Below are 18,867 nucleotides of genomic sequence, written 5' to 3'. Positions count from 1 at the left end.
GGATTCCTAGGTATTTTATTCTCTTTGAAGCAATTGTGAATGGAAGTTCATTCATGATTTGGCTCTCTGTCTGTTACTGGTGTATAAGAATGCTTTTGGTTTCTGCACACTGATTTTGTATCCTGAGACTTTGCAGAAGTTGCTTATCAGCTTAAGGAGATTTTGGGCTGAGACGGTGGGGTTTTCTAAATATACTATCATGTCATCTGCAAACAGAGACAATTTGATTTCCTCCTCTCCTATGTGAATACCCTTTATTTCTTTCTCTTGCCTGATTGTCCTGGCCAGAACTTCCAATACTATGCTGAATAGGGGTGGTGAGACAAGGCATCCTTGTCTTGTGCCAGTTTTCAAAGGGAATGCTTCCAGTTTTTGCCTATTCAGTATGATACTGGCTGTGGGTCTGTCATAAATAGCTCTTACTTGTTTAAGATACGTTCCATCAATACCTAGTTTATTGACAGTTTTTAGCATGAAGGGGTGTTGAATTTTGTCAAAGGCCTTTTCTGCATCTATTGAGATAGTTATGTGGTTTTTGTCACTGGTTCTGTTTATGTGATGGATTACGTTTATTGATTTCCATATGTTGAACCAGCCTTGCACCCCAGGGATTAAGCCAACTTGATCGTGGTGTATAAGCCTTTTGGTGTGGTGCTGGATTTGGTTTGCCAGTATTTTATTGGGAATTTTCGCATCGATGTTCATCAGGGATACCGGCCTGAAATTTTCTTTTTTTGTTGTGTGCCTGCAGGTTTTGGATCAGGATGATGCTGGCCTCATAAAATGAGTTAGGGAGGATTCCCTCTTTTTCTATTATTTGGAATAGTTTCAGAAGGAATGGTACCCGCTCCTCTTTGTATCTCTGGTAGAATTTGGCTGTGAATCTGTCTGGTCCTGAACTTTTTTTGGTTGGTAGGCTATTAATTACTGCCTCAATTTCAGAACTTATTATTGGTCTATTCAGGGATTCAATTCCTTCCTGATTTAGACTTGGGAGGGTGTATGTGTCCAGGAATTTATCAATTTCTTCTAGATTTTCTAGTTTATTTGACATCATCCTGGTTTAGTCTTGGGAGGGTGTATGTGTCCAGGAATTTATCAATTTCTTCTAGATTTTCTAGTTTATTTGCATAGAGGTGTTTATAGTATTCTCTGATGGTAGTTTGTATTTCTGTGGGATTAGTGGTGATATCCCCTATATCATTTTTTATTGCATCAATTTGATTCTTCTCTCTTCTTTATTAGTCTGGCTAGTGATCTATTTTGTTGATCTTTTCAAAAACCCAGCTCCTGGATTCATTTATTTTTTGAAGGATTTTTTTGTGTCTCTATCTCCTTCAGTTCTGCTCTGATCTTAGTTATTTACTGTCTTCTGCTAGATTTTGAATTTGTTTGCTTTTGCTTCTCTACTTCTTTTAATTTTGATGTTATGGTGTCGATTTTAGATCTTTCCTACTTTCTCTTGTGAGCATTCAGTGCTATAAATTTCCCTCTGCACACTGCTTTAAATGTGTCCTGGAGATTCTGGTACTTTGTGTCTTTGTTCTCATTGGTTTCAATGAACATCTTTACTTCTGCCTTAATTTCGTTATTCACCCAGCAGTCCTTCAGGAGCTGGTTGTTCAGTTTCCATGTGGTTGTGCGGTTTTGAGTGAGTTTCTTAATCCTGAGTTCAAATTTGATTGCACTGTGGTCTGAGAAACTGTTTGTTACGATTTCTGTTCTTTTGCAATTGCTGAGGAGTGTTTTAGTTCTAATTATGTGGTCAATTTTAGAATAAGTGTGATGTGGTGCTGAGAAGAATGTATATTCTGTTGATTGGGGTGGAGATTTCTGCAGATGTCTATTAGGTTCGCTTGGTCCAGAGCTGAGTTCAAGTCCTGAACATCCTTCTTAATTTTCTGTCTCGTTGATCTAATATTAGCAGTGGGTGTCAAAAGCCTCCCACTGTTATTGTATGGGAGTCTAAGTCTCTTTGCAGGTCTCTAAGAACTTGCTTTATGAATTTGGATGCTCCTGTATTGGATGCATATATATTTAGGACAGTTAGCTCTTCTTGTTGCATTGATCCCTTTACCATTATGTAATGCCCTTCTTTGTCTCTTTTGATCTTTGTTGGTTTCAAGTCTGTGTCATCAGAGACTAGGATTGTAACCCCCACTGAAAAAGAGTATTCTTGTGTCACTGAATTACCTTGGCACATATGGACAAGAAGTTTTAAACTGGATCTTCAAAACACGTAATTTAAATCTTCTAATTTGTTTATTCTTTTTAAAACTTGTTTGGTCTAGTCTAGATGCTTAACATTTTCCATCTAATCTTGAAAAGCAGCTTAACAATTTGTGAAAAAAAAAAACTGTCTGTTGAAATTTCTATTGGAATTGCTTAATCTAAAACCGATCTGGGGAGAATTATCTTCACAATCTTTCAATCCATGAATGCAGGATCTTTCTCAATATATCTAGGAGTTCTTTAATTACTCTATTATATTACAGTTTTCAGTGTACAGGTCTCAACACTGTTTTGTTAAATTTATCCCAAGGTATGCAATGATTTATGATATTGTAAATGACATTTTTCTACAACATTTTACTTTTGTACTTGTTATGAAGAAATCAGTTACTTCTGATTATTGACTATTACTTTTTGGTATATTCCTTAGGACTTTCTATCCACACAATCACATGGTTTGTAGACAAAATCCTTTTTGTTCTTCCTTTCCAATCTGATGGCTCTTATCTCTGCTTCTTGTCTTAATGTAATGACTACTACATCCAGTACAATGTTTAATGTAAGTGATGAAAGTGGACATCCTTGCCACTTTCCCAATCTTAGAAAGAAAGCATTCAATCTTTCACCATTAATATCATGTTAACTGTTACTTTTCCATAGATACTCCTTATCAGGTTAAAGACATTCTTTTCTATTCTTCGTGTGCTGAACAGATGCTGAATGTTGTCACAGGCTTTTTCCACATCTATTCAAATAATTACAAAAGTTTTTGAAATTTTTTTTTTGGAGACGGAGTCTTGCTCTGTCACCCAGGCTGGAGTGCAGTGGCCAGATCTCAGCTCACTGCAAGCTCCACCTCCCGGGTTCACGCCATTCTCCTGCCTCAGCCTCCCAAGTAGCTGGGACTACAGGCGCCTGCCACCTCGCTCGGCTAGATTTTGTATTTTTTGGTAGAGACAGCGTTTCACCGTGTTAGCCAGGATGGTCTCCATCTCCTGACCTCGTGATCCACCCGTCTCGGCCTCCCAAAGTGCTGGGATTACAGGCTTGAGCCACCGCGCCCAGCCGAAATTTTGTTAACAAGAAAAATTATACTGTTTTCAAATATTAAGCTTGCATTCCTAAGATAAACCCCTTTTGGTCATGATACATTACCTTGTTATACATTTCTGGATTTGATTTGCTAATATTCTGTTAGAGATTTCTGAATATATGTTTGAGGAGATGCAGCTTCTAGCTTTCTTGTAATGCCTGCAATAATCGCCTCGTAAAACGTGTAAGGAAGGACATTCTATTCCTCTCTTTTCTAAAAGGGTTTATGTAAGACTAGTATTTTTTCACTAGTTGTCTGATAGAATTTACCAGTTTAGACTAGTATTTTTTCACTAGTTGTCTGATAGAATTTACCAGTTTAGTCATACGAACCTGCAGTTTTCTTTGTGGAAAGGTTTAAAATTGTAAGTTCTATGTCTTTAACAGATATTTAAAAACTCATTTTCTTATTCTCTCTTGGTGAGTTTTAATAATTTGTATCTACCGCATCTAAATTGTTGAATTTTTGAGAACGAAGGGATTCATAATTTCTCTCATTCTTTGAATATTTATAAGATCTGTAGTGATATCCCCTATTTCATTACTGATTTTTGTCTGCCTTATGTTCTGAACCAATCTAGCTAGATTCAAATAATCAGTTTTTGTTTACATTGATTTTTTTTCCACTTTCTATTTAATTGATTTCTAGTATATCCTTTATTTTCTTCTACTTGAAGTTGATGCTCTGTGTCTTAAACTGGAAATGTAAATTGTTCATTTAAAAATTTTTCTTCTATCTGATATAAACTTTTAAAGCTATAAATGTCTATTTAAATACTGCTTTGGCTAAATTCCAGAAAACTTAGTATGTTGCTCTATGAAGTGAATTCCCCCTAACCACCCCCACTTCCCAAATTCATATATTGAAGCCCTAATCCCCACTATGACTATTATGTGGAGACAGGGTCTATAAGCAGGCAATTAAGGTTAAATGAGGTTATGGGGGGAGGCCCTAATATAATGGGATTAGTATCCTTACGAAAAAGGACACCAGAAAGCCCCCATGCACACATGCGCACCAAGAGGGCATGTGAGTTACACAGTGGAACAGCTGCCACCTACAAGCTAGGAAAACAGATGTCAGTGTAAACTGACTACGCTGGCACCCTGATTTCAGACTTCCAGATTCCAGACTGTGAGAAAATAAATGTCTATTGTTTTAAGTCACCCAGTTTATGGTATTTTGTTATGGCAGTCTAGCGCAAGCAGACTAATATATGTTATATTTTTGTTTTCAAAGCATTTTCTAATATCCCTTATGATTTCTTTCTTAACCCATGAGTATTGAAAAGCTCTGGTTTAATTCCCAATTATAAAATATCTAGATTTGCATTGTTACCGATTTCTAATTTAATTTTGCTATAATCAGACAGTATAATTTATATATCTGATCTTGGTGGATGTAGTATTTAATAAATACCTATTAGGTCAAGTTACTTAATAGTATTCTTCAAATCTACACCCTTACTGATTCTCCATCTATTTTATCAGTTATGAACAGATGAATGTTGAAATCTTCAGTAATCACTGTGGGTTTGTTCCCTTAGTTTTACTCATTTTTTTTTCTTCATGTACTTTAATGCTCCAATATTAGAATTTGGGATTGTTGTATCTACCTGGGGGACTGTCTCTTTCATAATTGTAAAGTGTCCTTCTTTATCTCTGATAGTATTCCCTGTCCTAAAGTCTACTTTGTCTGAAAGTAACATTACCACTCTAGCATTTTAAAGATTAATGTTTGCTTGTTTTCCTACGTCTTTTTACATTTAACCTAATTGCATACTTATGAAGAAGTGCATTTCTTCAAAATCAAGACTACTGATGAACAGGGAGAAGATACTTGCAAATAAGACTAATATCTCCAATATATAAAGAACTCTTAAAAACAATCAGAAAAAATTAAAAGCACTAGAGAAAAATGGGTAGAACAGACATGAACAGACAACATCAAAAGACAAATATAAGCATGGCTCTTAAATACTAGGAGATGGTTAACGTTACTCATAATTAAAGACCAGCTAAAACTACACTGTGATAAAATTTCTGACCTATCAGATCAGCAACAATTAAAAATACAACACTTTCTGTTGGAAAGGATGTGGGAAACAGGTACTCTTTTTCACCAATGAGGGAATGCAAGGTGGTACAGACCTTGAGGGAGAATCTGACAATACTTAATGAAACGATGTCAGCATTTACTTTTGACTCACCAATCCCACTTCCAGGAATTTATCCTAAACATAAACTTTTTATCCCTTTCCCTACTTGACAAGTGAAAACTGTATATATTTACGATGTACAACATATTTTAAAATATGTATACATTGTAGAATGGCTACATTGAGCTAATACATGCATCACCTCACATAGTCATCACTTTTTATGGTAAGAACACAAAATCTACTCAGCAATTTTCAAGTATACAATACAGATGCTTCTTGACTTATGAGGAGGTGACGTCCCGATAAATCCATCATAAGTTGAAAATAATCATAAGTCAAAAATGTATTTAATATACCAACTTACTTTTCAGGTAGCCTAGTCTCCCCTTAAACATGCTCAGAACACTTACATTAGCCTACAGTTGGGCAAAGTCATCTGGTAACATGGTACAGGGTAGAGTATCAGTCGTTTACTCTCTGGATTGTGTGGCTGACTGAAAGCTCCAAGAGAGTATTGCACAGCTAGCCCAGGAAAGATCAAAATTCAAAATCTGAAATACTGTTTCTACTGAACATATACTGTGCTTTGGCACCATCACAAAGTCGAAAAACTGCTAAGCTGAACTTATACCTTCTAACTGAAATTTTGTGTCTTTTGACTAACATCTCTCAAATCTCCATGGTCCCCACCCTCAAGCTCTGGTAACCACCATTCTACTCTCTGCTTCTATATTCTCCATTTAAGTGAGGTCATGCATTATTCATCTTTCTGTACTTGGCTTATATCACATTTAACATAATGTCCCCCAAGTCCATCCATGTTGTCATAAATGAAAGGATTTCCTTACGTTTAAGGCTTAATGGTATTCCACTAAATATGTGTGGAATACCACTAAGAATCCACATAGACACACACACATACATCCCCACGTTTTCATTATCCATGTGTCCCCTGACGAACCCTTAGGTTGATTCCTCCCTGTCTTGGCTATTGTGAATAATGCTTCAATGAACATGAGAATGCAGATGTCGCTTTGACACAATTATTTCATTTCTCTTGTATATATACCTAGTTATGAATCTGCTGGATCACATGGCTGTTCTATTTTTAATTTTTTTTTTAGCAACTGCCACACTGCTTTCCATAATAGCTACATAATTTACACTCAAACCAACAGTGAACCAGGGTTCTCTTTTCCACACACTCTTGGTCAGTATGTGTTGTCTTCTGTCTTTTTGATGACAGCCTTTCTAACGGGTGTGAGATGATAACGCGTCTTTGTCTTGATCTGCATTCCCGATGACTGGCGATGCTGAGCATTTTTTCATATAACCGTTAGTCATGTCTAAACATATACTTTCAACAATACAAATTACACCTACACTTATCTTTTGATTGAGCAATTCAAGTTGTAGGAATTTACCCTGAGTGTAACCTTCAAAAATACGAAAATACATACGCAAGGGATTATTCTTTGAAGCACTGTCTGCAATTGCAAAATACGGGAAACAAATGAAATGTTCACATATAGGACAGTGGGTAAAAAAATAATGGCACAAAAGTAAATTTTTTAAATGAGGATATTTTATTTTTGTTGCTTATGCTTTTGAGATCTTAGCCATAAAAATCTTAGCTTACATCAATGTCTTGGAACATTTCCTCTATGTTTTCTTCAAGTAGTTTTATAGTTTCGGGTCTTAGATATAAGTCTTTCATCCATTTTGAGTTGATTTTTGTATATGGTGAGAGAGGGGAGTCGACCCAGCAATTCCACGACTGGCTATTTATCCAAAGGAAAAGAAATCAGTATTTCATACACCTGCACCCCCATGTTTACGGTAGCACTACTCACAATAGCACAGATATGAAATCAACGTAAGTGTCCATCGATGGAAGAACAAAGAAAACTGGTACATATTAAACATGATGAAATATTATTCAGCCATAAAAAAGAATAAAATCCTGTTAATTTCGGCAACATAGATGGAACTGGAGGTTAAGTGAAATAAGCAAGGCACTGAAAAGCAAATATTGCATGTTCTCACTTATAGAAGGGAGCTAAAAAAGTTTATCTTGTGAAGGTAAAGAGTAGAATGACAGTCACCAGAGGCTGGGAAGCATTTGTTTTTTGGTGTGAGAGGGAGGAAGAAGAGAGGTAGGCTAACGGGCTCAAGCGCAGTTATTGACAGACAGAAGGAATAAGCTCTAGTTTTTAACAGCAGGGCAGAGTGACTATAGTTAGCAACCACATATTGTATATTTCAAAGTCACTAGAAGAGAAGACTAGAAATGTTCCTAATACAAAGAAATGAAGAATGTTCGAGGTGATGGATAAACACCCTGATTTGATCATTACACAGTCTATGCATGTATCAAACTATCACACGTACCCCATCAATATGTACAATTATGCAATTAAAAAATTCAAAAAGTAGAGTAAAAATCCTACATGGAATACAGATAGAAACAAATCAAACTTCATTTCAAATGTACAATGCAGATGGGTGTGGGGGTGGGAGAAGGATGAAGAGAAAGATGAAGAACACTATAACCCATGTAAATTTAGAATATAGTATTTTGACAGTATACACTCGGACTAAAGAAAAAACAAGAACTCTAAACAGACACCGTACTCATTTTTTTTATGGCCGTATCAATCAATTTTGAAGCTAATGTATCTGTATTCTAGGATTGAACAAATCAATACACTTACTGTAGATAGATAACCAGAGCCAGATTTCTAATTGTTGGAGAATGGACAGAAATAGAATAGACAGAACACTGGTTTTGTATCAAACCTGGAGGCATCAGTAACTCCTGGTTTTTAATATACACAGATACAAGAACAGGAGTATGTTAGTGTAAACGGTACATATTTATACACATAAACACAAACATTTTCTTCCTTTTACTAAGAGAGTCTAGAGACAATGACACCTCACTAGGAATGACACCACTTGTGATGGTTAATACTGAGTGTCAACTTCATTAGATTGAAGGATATGATGATACGAAGTATTAATCCTGGGTGTGTTTGTGTGGGTGTTGCCAAAAACAGATTATCATCTGAGTCAGTGGGCTGGGGAAGGCAGATCCCACCCTTCATCTGGTGGGCACAATCTAATCGGCTTCCAGCAAATAGAAAGCAGGCAGGAAAACATGAAAAGAGAGACAGGCCTGGCTTGCAAGCCTGCATCCGAGTTCTCCTGCGCTGGATGGTTCTCGCCCTCGAACACTGGACTCCACGTTCTTCAGTTCTGGGACTCAGACTGGCTCTCCTTGCTCCTCAGCTTGCAGACAGTCTACTGTGGGACCTTGCAATCGTGTAAATTAACACTTAATCAACTCCCCTTTATGTATTTATCCTAATAGTTCTGTCCCTCTAAGAGAACCCTAATACATCACAGTAGTAATGAGTACGCATGGCACATAAAGATTAATTTTTCAATATTATCTTCCACTAAAATGAAGCAGGGGTCCTTTGAGAAATAGGTTGTTCCAGGGCTGTGGCAGGAAAATTACAAAACAAGCCTGGAACCTCCTAACGTACCAGAAAGTAGGAAGCGCTCAATGATTGTTGGGGACATGTAAATGACACAGAATAGACCTAACTACACACACGTGATTTTTTTTTTTTTTACGACAGTGCAAACGATGGTGAAATACCTGGATAAAAATGAACCATGACCTCAATCTTAATTTCAGTCAGAATGTCAACTAAGAAACATAGAAAGTGTGATGGAATTTTTAAAAAACCCAGCCAGCGCAATAACTGCTCCAGGCAAGAATCATCAATAGATTCTAAAACTATTCAGAATTTCATGTAAAACACATTTGCATAGTCTCAAAGTACTCTGCAAGACACTTATGAATTATAAGAGAAAAATGGAACGAGACATCAAGCGCTTCCTGATAGGATGCACTGGGAGAGACACAAACTTCAGTAATATTCCGCCAAAAACGCAAATTCTGAATCAAATAATGAATAAATATCAGAAAACTCTAGCTGGGTTTATTTTATTTATTTATTTATTTATTTACTTATTTAGAGACGGGAGTCTTGCTCTGTCTTGCCCAGGCCGGAGTGCAATGGTGCAATCTTGGCTCACTGCAACCTCCGCCTCCCGGGTTCAAGCAATTCTCCTGTCACAGCCTCCTGAGTAGCTGGGATTACAGGCGCACACCGCCATGCCCTGCTAATGTTTTGTATTTTAGTAGAGGTGGGGTTTCACTGTATTGCCCAGGCTGGTCTCGAACTCCTGAACTCAGGCAATCCACCGCCTCAGCTTCCCAAAGTGCTAGGATTACAGGCCATGAGCCACCGTGCCCGGGTCCATCTGGGTTATTCTATAAAATAAATGGCATCTACTATTCAAAAATGTCAAAGTTCTAAGACAGTAAGAAAGACAAATCAATTGTTCGACATTAGAGACTAAAGAGAAGTGAAAATTAAATATGAGGGTCTGAACCCTGGACCCAAAATTTTTTAAAAATAAAAGACGTTAATAGGACAATTTACAAAATCCCAATGAGGACTCTAGATTAAACAGCAGTATGAGACAGTCTTAATTTCCTGAATTTCATGAGTGTATGATGATCTCTAAAACAATGTTCATAAGAAATATACACTGAAATATTTAGGGGTAAAATAGCATCATGTCTACAAATGATTTTCAAATGCTTCAGAAAAACTACAAATATATGCACATGTATGTATAAAAAGGCAGCTATGGGGAGGGAAGGAAAAGGAGAGAGTTAAAAAAGCGAGATTAGGAATGATAAAACAAATATGAAAAAACATTAACGAATGAGGAATTTGGGTCAAGAAGATATAAGAATTATTTGTACTATTTTTCCATCTTTTCTCTAAAATTATTTCAAAACAAAAGGTAAAATATTAAATACAAAGTTAAAATAAAGTTCTTGTAGACAAAATATGCTTGGGTCTTGCCTTTTAAATATAATCTGACAACTGGTGTTGAAATTATTCATTTACTATAGTTTCTGATATGTTTGAGTTTAAAGTCTACCATATTGCCATTTTTTCTATTTTTCCCATCTGCTTTTTATCTTGTTCTGTTTATGCCTTCTTTTAGCTCAACTGAGTATTCATTTAGTATTTCATCTTCATGACTAGTTTATTGGCTATAGCTCTTGTTACTTTTTTAAAATGATTTTAATGTTTCCCGTGGAGCTTATTTCATATCATCACAGTTTTACTTCAAATATTATACTACTTTACATATCATGTAAGAACCTTATAACTCAATTCTTTCGTGCAACCCTTCTGTTCTTTGTGCTATTATCACACACGTAATGTATACATGCTATCAACAATTATTTTTGTTTTTAAATCATTGTTTTTAAAATGTTAGAAATTAACATTTTCTTAACTAGAAAACATTTTTTATATTTTTCCACATATTTTTGCCTTTATTGATGGTCTCTGTCCTTCATAGGATCTGTGTTTTCACCTGAAATGGTTAACTATCTTTAGCCTTTAACATTTCTCAAAAGTGCCAGTCTACTGTAAATTTTCTCAGTTTTATCTGAAAATGTCTTCATTTTTTTGAAGGATATTCCTGCTGGATGTAGTGTTTTCGATTAGCAATTTTTCCTTTTGGTACTTTAAAAATGTTATTTCCTTGGTTTGGGGGTTGCATTTGTCCTTGATGAACCACCAGCAGTCATTCTTATCTTTTGAACTACTATATTTAGTTTTCTTCCCTGGCTGTTTCTCTATTTGTGACTGATTTTCAACAACTTGAGTATTATCTGGCCTGGTGTGACTTTGTGTTACTTTTGCTTCAGGTTTATTAAAGTTCTTCAACAGCTACTCCCTCTCCCAATTCCTGGGAACTCACTCACACATGTGTTAGACTGCTTGCTACTACTGTATCAGAGGTCACCAAGGATTTATTTGTTTTTTAGTTATTTTTCTCCCTGTGCTTCAGTTTAAATTACTGCTGTCACTGTCTTCAAACTCACTAAGCTTTTCTTTTGCAATGTCTAGGTTGTTCTCAATCCTATCCAGTGAAATACTCATTTCAGAAACAGTATTTTTCAACTCTAGAGGCTTCATTTTTTTTTTTATATTGTCCATTTTCCCTCATTATGTTCATGTCTTCCTTTAAATCGCTGAACACATAAAACTGATGTATTAAATTCTCTGTAGGGGAACAGGCATCACCTGGCTGCCGCCGGCCCTCCTCAAGATAAGCCTCTGTAGCACAAAGCCTGTAGAAAATGAGATCTGCCAATGTCCTCTGGATGTTAAACACATCCAAATAGCTCTGGAGGATATCGGAGACACCACTTCTGATGAGGTTATAAAGCATATGTGTTGATGAAATGACAAAATGCAATCTCAAAGAAAACAGTGCTTTTGAAGAGGGTCTTATAAACAGATGCTGTAAGCCTCTCGGGGTTTAGCTGTAGGGGTATTAAGACACCTAAGGTATATGTTAGTGGTCCATATGGTTATCAGTTTTTCATTATCATCAAAACGGTTTGCCAGGCCCAAGTCTGCAAGACCTTGATCCTAGACCTCTGAGCCTCTGGAACCATGAGAAGTCTGTTGTTTAAGTCACTCAGTCTATGGTATTTTGTTATTGAATCCCGGGCTCACTAAGACATATGTTTTAGTGCTTAACCCAATCCCATACCCAATCTGCATACTAATTTCAATTAAATGTTTACCTAATTCATGATCCTGGTCACACACACACAAAATGTAAAATGTGAAAGTTGTAAATTGTGTCTACAAATCTAATATTACTGCCTTCAGTAGGTGGGGAGCTCTTTCTCCCCTCCCTTATCTTGAATCTAGGATAACCTAAGTGACTTGCTGACGAATAGCATACAGCAGCGGAAGTGATATTGTGGCTTCCAAGGGCAGATTAAGGTGATCCAGCTTTCACTAGCTTCCTCTGGGACATTCACTCTGGGAGTCCAGCCATCACACTGGGAGGAAGCCCAAACTAGCCCACGTGAAGGCCACACAAAGAGGCCGAGATACAGGCATTCTAGGTGAGAGCTCAGCTGAGGTCCCAGCTAGCAAACTAGCATCAACATGTAATGAACATGCCTCCAGCTCTCAGCCATCAAGTCATTCCCAGCTCTGAAATCTCCCCAGCTGAGGCCCCAGATCGTGCAGAAGAGACAAGCTGTCTTTGCTGTCCCCTGCCTGAATTTCTGACAGTTTGAGAGCATCATAAAATGGTTATTTTATGCCACTAAGCTTTAGACAGAGTAGACAAGTAGAACGAGATGAGAACATAATTATGTCCTGATGTCAATTCTTCACTATACTAGGAAAATACTTAAAGCCCAGATTTTGATCACGAATGAACATCCTCATCTTCATAAATGTAGTGTAGTCTAATTCCACAGCTAATTTCCTAATTGCTGGAAGAAAGCAGGAAGAGGCACAAGATAACATATATGTTTTTCTCACCATTCTTTTGGCTCTAGATGTGGTTGGACAGTTCTAGGGTTCTTAGATGGTCCAGCCAAGGAGGAATCAGACTAGACATGCAGTCGTTTGGACACAACCCAGGCCAGTGTTAAATATTTGGGCAGGAATCACAGATAGGGCAGGTCCCCATAGGACATATAACATTAGGGAGAATGACAGAACAATGGGGAAGAAGGGCCATGTTACTGCAGAGATGAAAGAGTGAAAAGAGAAAAAACAGTGAATACTGAAGAATTTTCATTATTTATGAGGTAAGAAGTTTTAACTGTCCTACTAATAGTCTGAATAGTTTATATTTCTCTCTCAAAACAAAATTCTTTGTTGATGCAGTCTGCATTTTGCTAGTCTGGAGACATTCACAGATGTACTTTAACACGAAGGCCTAGGAGGAACAAATGCTTCCCTGTTCCTGCTACCTCAGAATGGAAACTGCAGTGATGACAGCAAGAGTGGGGGCATCTTCTGTTGCCATAGCCACTTTGGTGGCTAAGTGTCTGATTTCAGTGGATATTAATAATTTTTAAAAATAAATCTGCTCTGCTGTCTTTTAAGGAATAAATATACGGACAGAATAAAACATACTTCTAAAAACACACACTGTAAAATAACCGGGTTCTTAAATCCACGATATGGGCTCCTTACCTGAAAGCCCTGTTGACACCACTGCCAGCCTTTCAATTGTTACTAAAGGGCGCTCACTAGAACAGGTACTGGTGCCTGACCAGATGTTTCTGGCAAACAGGAAGAGCAACTACACCATCACACTGAACCTTGTAAGCTGACTTCCTTTACATCTATGGTCCCCCGGGGAGCAATCATTAAGAGCTGGGAGTGAACACAAAATAGCTGCTGGAGGGACTGTTTTATCCAAATCAAAGAAAGCTCTCACTCACCTTTAGGTACCAGAACAGACTTCCACCGGATATGGAAAGAGAATCAGCACAGTATGTCTCTTTACAGATGTGAGAAGGTACCAAAAGACCAAATCATTTGGGCGTGGGGAGGCAGGAAAAGTGTCTCCAAATTCACATGCATGTACCTATTTTCTTTAACACCTGAGGTAAAACCATCCCCCTGTTATTATGGGGAAGCTGTATTTAAAAGTGGTCTCTCTGAGTCACAAGACTGGGTTTACGCAGGTCTGAGATCCTCCTCTGGGGACCTGCAGGCAGACCCCTGGTAACTGAGGGCAGCAATGGTCAGTACATCAAAAGCAGGGATAGCCACAAGAGAAGCCACTAAGGAGTTACACAGCTGAATCTCTCAGAAAGCAAGGGGAGTTTCAGCTCTGAGTAACAGCCCTCCGTACACGACAGGGGAAGCACACTGCACAGCTGCATGAAGTGCACATTCAAACTTAAACCTGGTTTCCCACACACTAAAATACTTAGAAATAATCACATAATGTGATTTACAATTTGCTATTCCTTCTTCACCAAAAAGAGCAAGGGGAAAGTGGAGGGGAGAACCACAGGAATCCCCCAGAAGGAACTGAAAGTATGTCAGTGATCTTACCAAATATACTTACCTTTTCTGCTGATATGAACTGAGTCCAAGTGTTGTCTCGGTCTGCAAAAGGAATAACATAATGATTAAAAAACTGAAGCCAAATATTTATACTACAGACATAGGGAATATCCAAAATATTCTATTTTAGTTCCAACATTCATTTTATACCCACTTGGATTTTAAGGTTAAACCTGGTCTCCAAATCACATACAATGACTGGATCAAATTGTAAACACACATGAAGTAACAGAAAGGAATGCGATGAATTTTTATCCTGAAAACAGTCCCTGTGATAATCACTTTGTGAGGCTGCGGTGCCTCGGACTGCTCCCTGCTCACTAACTGCGTGCCAGGTGCTGGTGGTAACGATTCCCACTGTCAAGGAACTCCAGGTACAGCGGGTGGTGTGTGTGAGGGAGACAGAGTCATTAAAAAATACATATTTATATACCAAAATAGGATTATCAAAATATTGAAAAGGTGCTGTGAAGAGGAATACATAGTTGCCATACTTAAACACATCATGAGGGAAGGCCTGTCTGAAGAGATAATATTTACATAAAAACCTGAAGGATTAAAAAAGGCAGTGTGGCAGCTGGATGGGCGGTGGTACAGAAAACAGCACACGTGAAGGCCTTCACAGAGAGCAGAGGCTGGTACGCTCAAGAAACAGGTGGCAGGTCTCTCTGCTGGAGCTGGGAGAGGAGGAGAAAATGAGGCTGCAGGGCTAAGCAGAGGCCAGATAACGCTCTGCCTTACAAGGAAGTCATGGGAAGAAGTTCGGTCTACTTTAGGTTTTAAAGATAAGGAAGACAAGAAAAAATAGGAAGTTGGAGGCAATAGCTGTATTTCAGGTGATGAAGAAAAAGAAGTTCTTACTGATGTATGAGAAAATGCCAACACTATAAGGAATACCATCAGTGAACTTATCCCAAAGGGTTATCTGCTACATCAAAATGAGAGCAAAACAGCATTATTTTTCCCGGTAATATATATTATTTTGTAAATGTTCTGGAGACTGTTTATGCAGAAGATGTGGCAGATGTAGAAAACTGTCCTAATTTTTTGAAGGTGCGTACTAGGTAAAGTGTAAGGGTGTCTCTAATTTTCTTTGAAATGTCTTGGCAAAATAATTTGTGTGTGTGAGGGGGGCTGTATGGATAAAGCAAACACAGCAAAATGGTAGTAACTGTTGAGTCTGAGTGGTAAATGAGTTGGTATTGGTCGAGCTCTTCTATTTTCTGTAAAGAAAAATTTCATTTAACTTTTTATTATGAAAATTACATATATTCCCCATGCAATGGGAGAAAATATTTATAAATCAAATATCAGATGAGATTAATATTTAGAATATATCAATAACTCCTGCAACTCAGTAACAGAAAAACAATCAAACTAAAAGGTGGGCAAAGGACTCAAACATTTCTCCAAAGAAAATACACAAATGGCCAGTAGGCATTTAAAAAGATGCTCAACATCACTGACCATTAGGGAAATGCAAATCAAAACCACACTCATACCACTTCCTACCTGTTTGGATGACTGCTATTTAAATTTTTAAAAAGAAAATACGGATCTTTGGCAAGGATGTGGTGAAACTGGAACCTTTGTGCACTATTAGTGTGAATGTTAAAATGGTGTAGCCACTATGGAAAACAGTATTGTGGTTCCGAAAAAAAATTAAACATAGAATTACCATAAGACCAGCAATCCCACTTCTGTGTATATACCCAAAAGAACTGAAAACAGGGGCTCACCCACATTCACAGCAGTATTATTCACAACCGTTAAGGGGTAGGAGCAGCCCAAATGCCCATTGACATGTGAACAGATTAACAAAATGTGATTTATACATACCAAGGAATATGATCCAGCCTTAAAAAGGAAGAAAATTCTGACACACGCTACAACAATGGGTGAACCTTCAAGACTAATGAAATAAGTCAGTTAAAAAAGACAAAAACTGTATGATTCCACTTAGGAGGTATCTGGAGTCATCAAATTCATAGAGATAGAAAGTAGAATGGTGGCTGTCAGGGGATAAGGGGAGGGAGGAATGAGGAATTATTGTTTAGGTTTCAGTTTGGGAAAATAAATTTCTGGAGCTGGATGATGGTGATGGTTGCACAACAATGTGAATGTATGCAATGTCACTAAATTGTACACTTAAAAATGGTTAAAAAGGGCCAGGTGTGGTGGCTCGCGCCTGTAATCCCATCACTTTGGGAGGCTGAGGTGGGCGGATGACCTGAATTCAGGAGTTTGAGACCAGCCTGACCAACATGGTGAAACCTCATCTCTACTAAAAAAAAAAAAATACAAAAATTAGCTGGGCATGGTGGCGAGCACCTGTAGTCCCAGCTACTCAGGAGGCTGAGGCAGGAGAATTGCTTCAATCTGGGAGGCAGAGGTTGCAGTGAGCCGAGATCGCGCCACTGCACTCCAGCCTGGGCGACAGAGTGAGACTCCCGTCCAAAACAAAACAAAAAAAGGTTAAAATGGTCATTTTTATATTATGTCTATTATGCCACCCACAATGTCTATTATGTCACATACACAAAAAAGCAGCAGTCATCAAGACAGTGTGGTACTAGTATAAAGATGGATCAATGGAACCGACAAAGTCTAGAAACAGACACACATGTATACAGTCATTTGGTTTTCAACAAAGGGATCAGTGGATTCCGTGGAAAATACACATCTTTTCTAAAAATGGTACTGGAACAACCAGACGCTATGGTTTGAAAGTGTTCCTGCAAAATTAATGTGTTGGAAACTTAATCTCTGTGCCCTCAGGAATAGATTAATGTCAACTCTGCTTTCATGAATAGATTAGTCTCCTAGTCACGTGATGCTCCCCGCCACGTTACAGCGCACTGAGCAGGCCCTCCAGTCACGCGACGCCCTCCGCCACGTTACCGCACGCTGAGCAGGCCCTCACCAGATGGCGGCACCACACTCTTAGACTTCCCAGCCTCCAAAACTGTGAGCTAACTAAACATTGTTTCTTTATACATTACGCAATCTGTAGTATTCTGTTATAGCAACAGAAAACAGACTAAGACACCAAACAAACCTATGTTGGAGGAAAATGCTCTTTTATCCTTAACACCATGTACTCAAACTAATTTCAGAGAAATCACAGTTCTATGCATAAAAACTAAAATTATAAAGCATCAGCAAGAAAACACAGGAGACTATCTTTGTAACCTTGGAACAGAAAAGATTTCCTGAACCAAAAAATCACTATCAATAAAGGAAAAACTGATAGATCAAACTTCAACAAAATTAAAAACATATGTCACCAAAATTACACCATAATGAAAATAAAAAGGCAAATCACATACTGAGAAAATATTTGTAAATCATGTATCCGATGAAGGACTTATATGCTGAATATATAAAGAACTCATGAAACTGAGTAAGAAAAGAACCTAATATTTTAAAGTGTGGAATTATACAAATGTTAACTACACATGAAAAGATGCTCAGTATCAATTTTTAAGAAAAAGGAAATAAAAACTACAATGAGATACTACACACCTATTTTAATGTCCAAAATTAAAAAGAATGCCCACGTAAAATGTGGTGAGGATGCGCAGCAACTGGAACTGGCACATATTGCTGGTGGGAATGTAAAACAGACCAACCACTTTAGAAAAAGCTTGGCAGTTTCTTTTTAAACATTTTTAAATTATACTTTAAATTCTAGGATACATGTGCAGAACATGCAGGTTTGTTACGCAGGCATACACATGCCATGGTGGTTTGCTGCACCCATCAACCTGTCATCTACATTAGGTATTTCTCCTAATGTTATCCCTCCCCTAGCCCCCTCACCCCCCAGACAAGCCCTAGTGTGTGATGTTCCCCTCCCTATGTCCATGTGTTCTCATTGTTCAACTCTCACTTATGACTGAGAACATGTGGTGTTTGGTTTTCTGTTCTTGTGTTAGTTTGCTGAGAATGATGGTTTCCAGCTTCATCCATGTCCCTGTAAAGGACATGAACTCATCCCCTTTTTTTAAATGGCTGCATAGTATTCCATGTTGTATATGTGTCACATTTTTTTTTTATCTAGTCTATCACTGATGGGCATTTGGGCTGGTTCCAAGTCTTTGTTATTGTGAATAGTGCTGCAATAAACATACATGTACATGTCTTTATAGTAGAATGATTTATAATCCTTTGAGTATATACCCAGTAATGGGATGGCTGGGTCAAATGGTATTTCTAGTCCTAGATCCTTGAGGAATCACCACACTGTCTTCCACAATGGTTGAACTAATTTACCCTCCCACCAACACTGTAAAAGCGTTCCTATTTCTCCACATCCTCTCCAGCATCTGTTGTTTCCTGACTTTTTAATGATCGCCATTCTAACTGGTGTGAGA

The 18,867-nt window shown here is 37.8% G+C and overlaps 1 protein-coding gene across 1 annotated transcript in view; it reads right to left on the bottom strand.

Moving 5' to 3' along the window:
• The window catches only part of TMEM131 (transmembrane protein 131), a 227,685-nt gene that overhangs the window by 187,711 nt on the left and 21,107 nt on the right, over positions 1–18,867 (bottom strand). Inside the window, exon 3 of the mRNA XM_011969677.1 lies at positions 14,493–14,533. Within this exon, the coding sequence (XP_011825067.1) occupies positions 14,493–14,533 (41 nt within the window). The remainder of the gene's footprint in view (positions 1–14,492; positions 14,534–18,867) is intronic.

This window comes from Mandrillus leucophaeus, unplaced genomic scaffold (assembly GCF_000951045.1).
Source record: "Mandrillus leucophaeus isolate KB7577 unplaced genomic scaffold, Mleu.le_1.0 Scaffold9, whole genome shotgun sequence".
Lineage (NCBI taxonomy): Eukaryota > Metazoa > Chordata > Mammalia > Primates > Cercopithecidae > Mandrillus > Mandrillus leucophaeus.
This window is presented reverse-complemented; position numbering and strand designations above follow the sequence as displayed.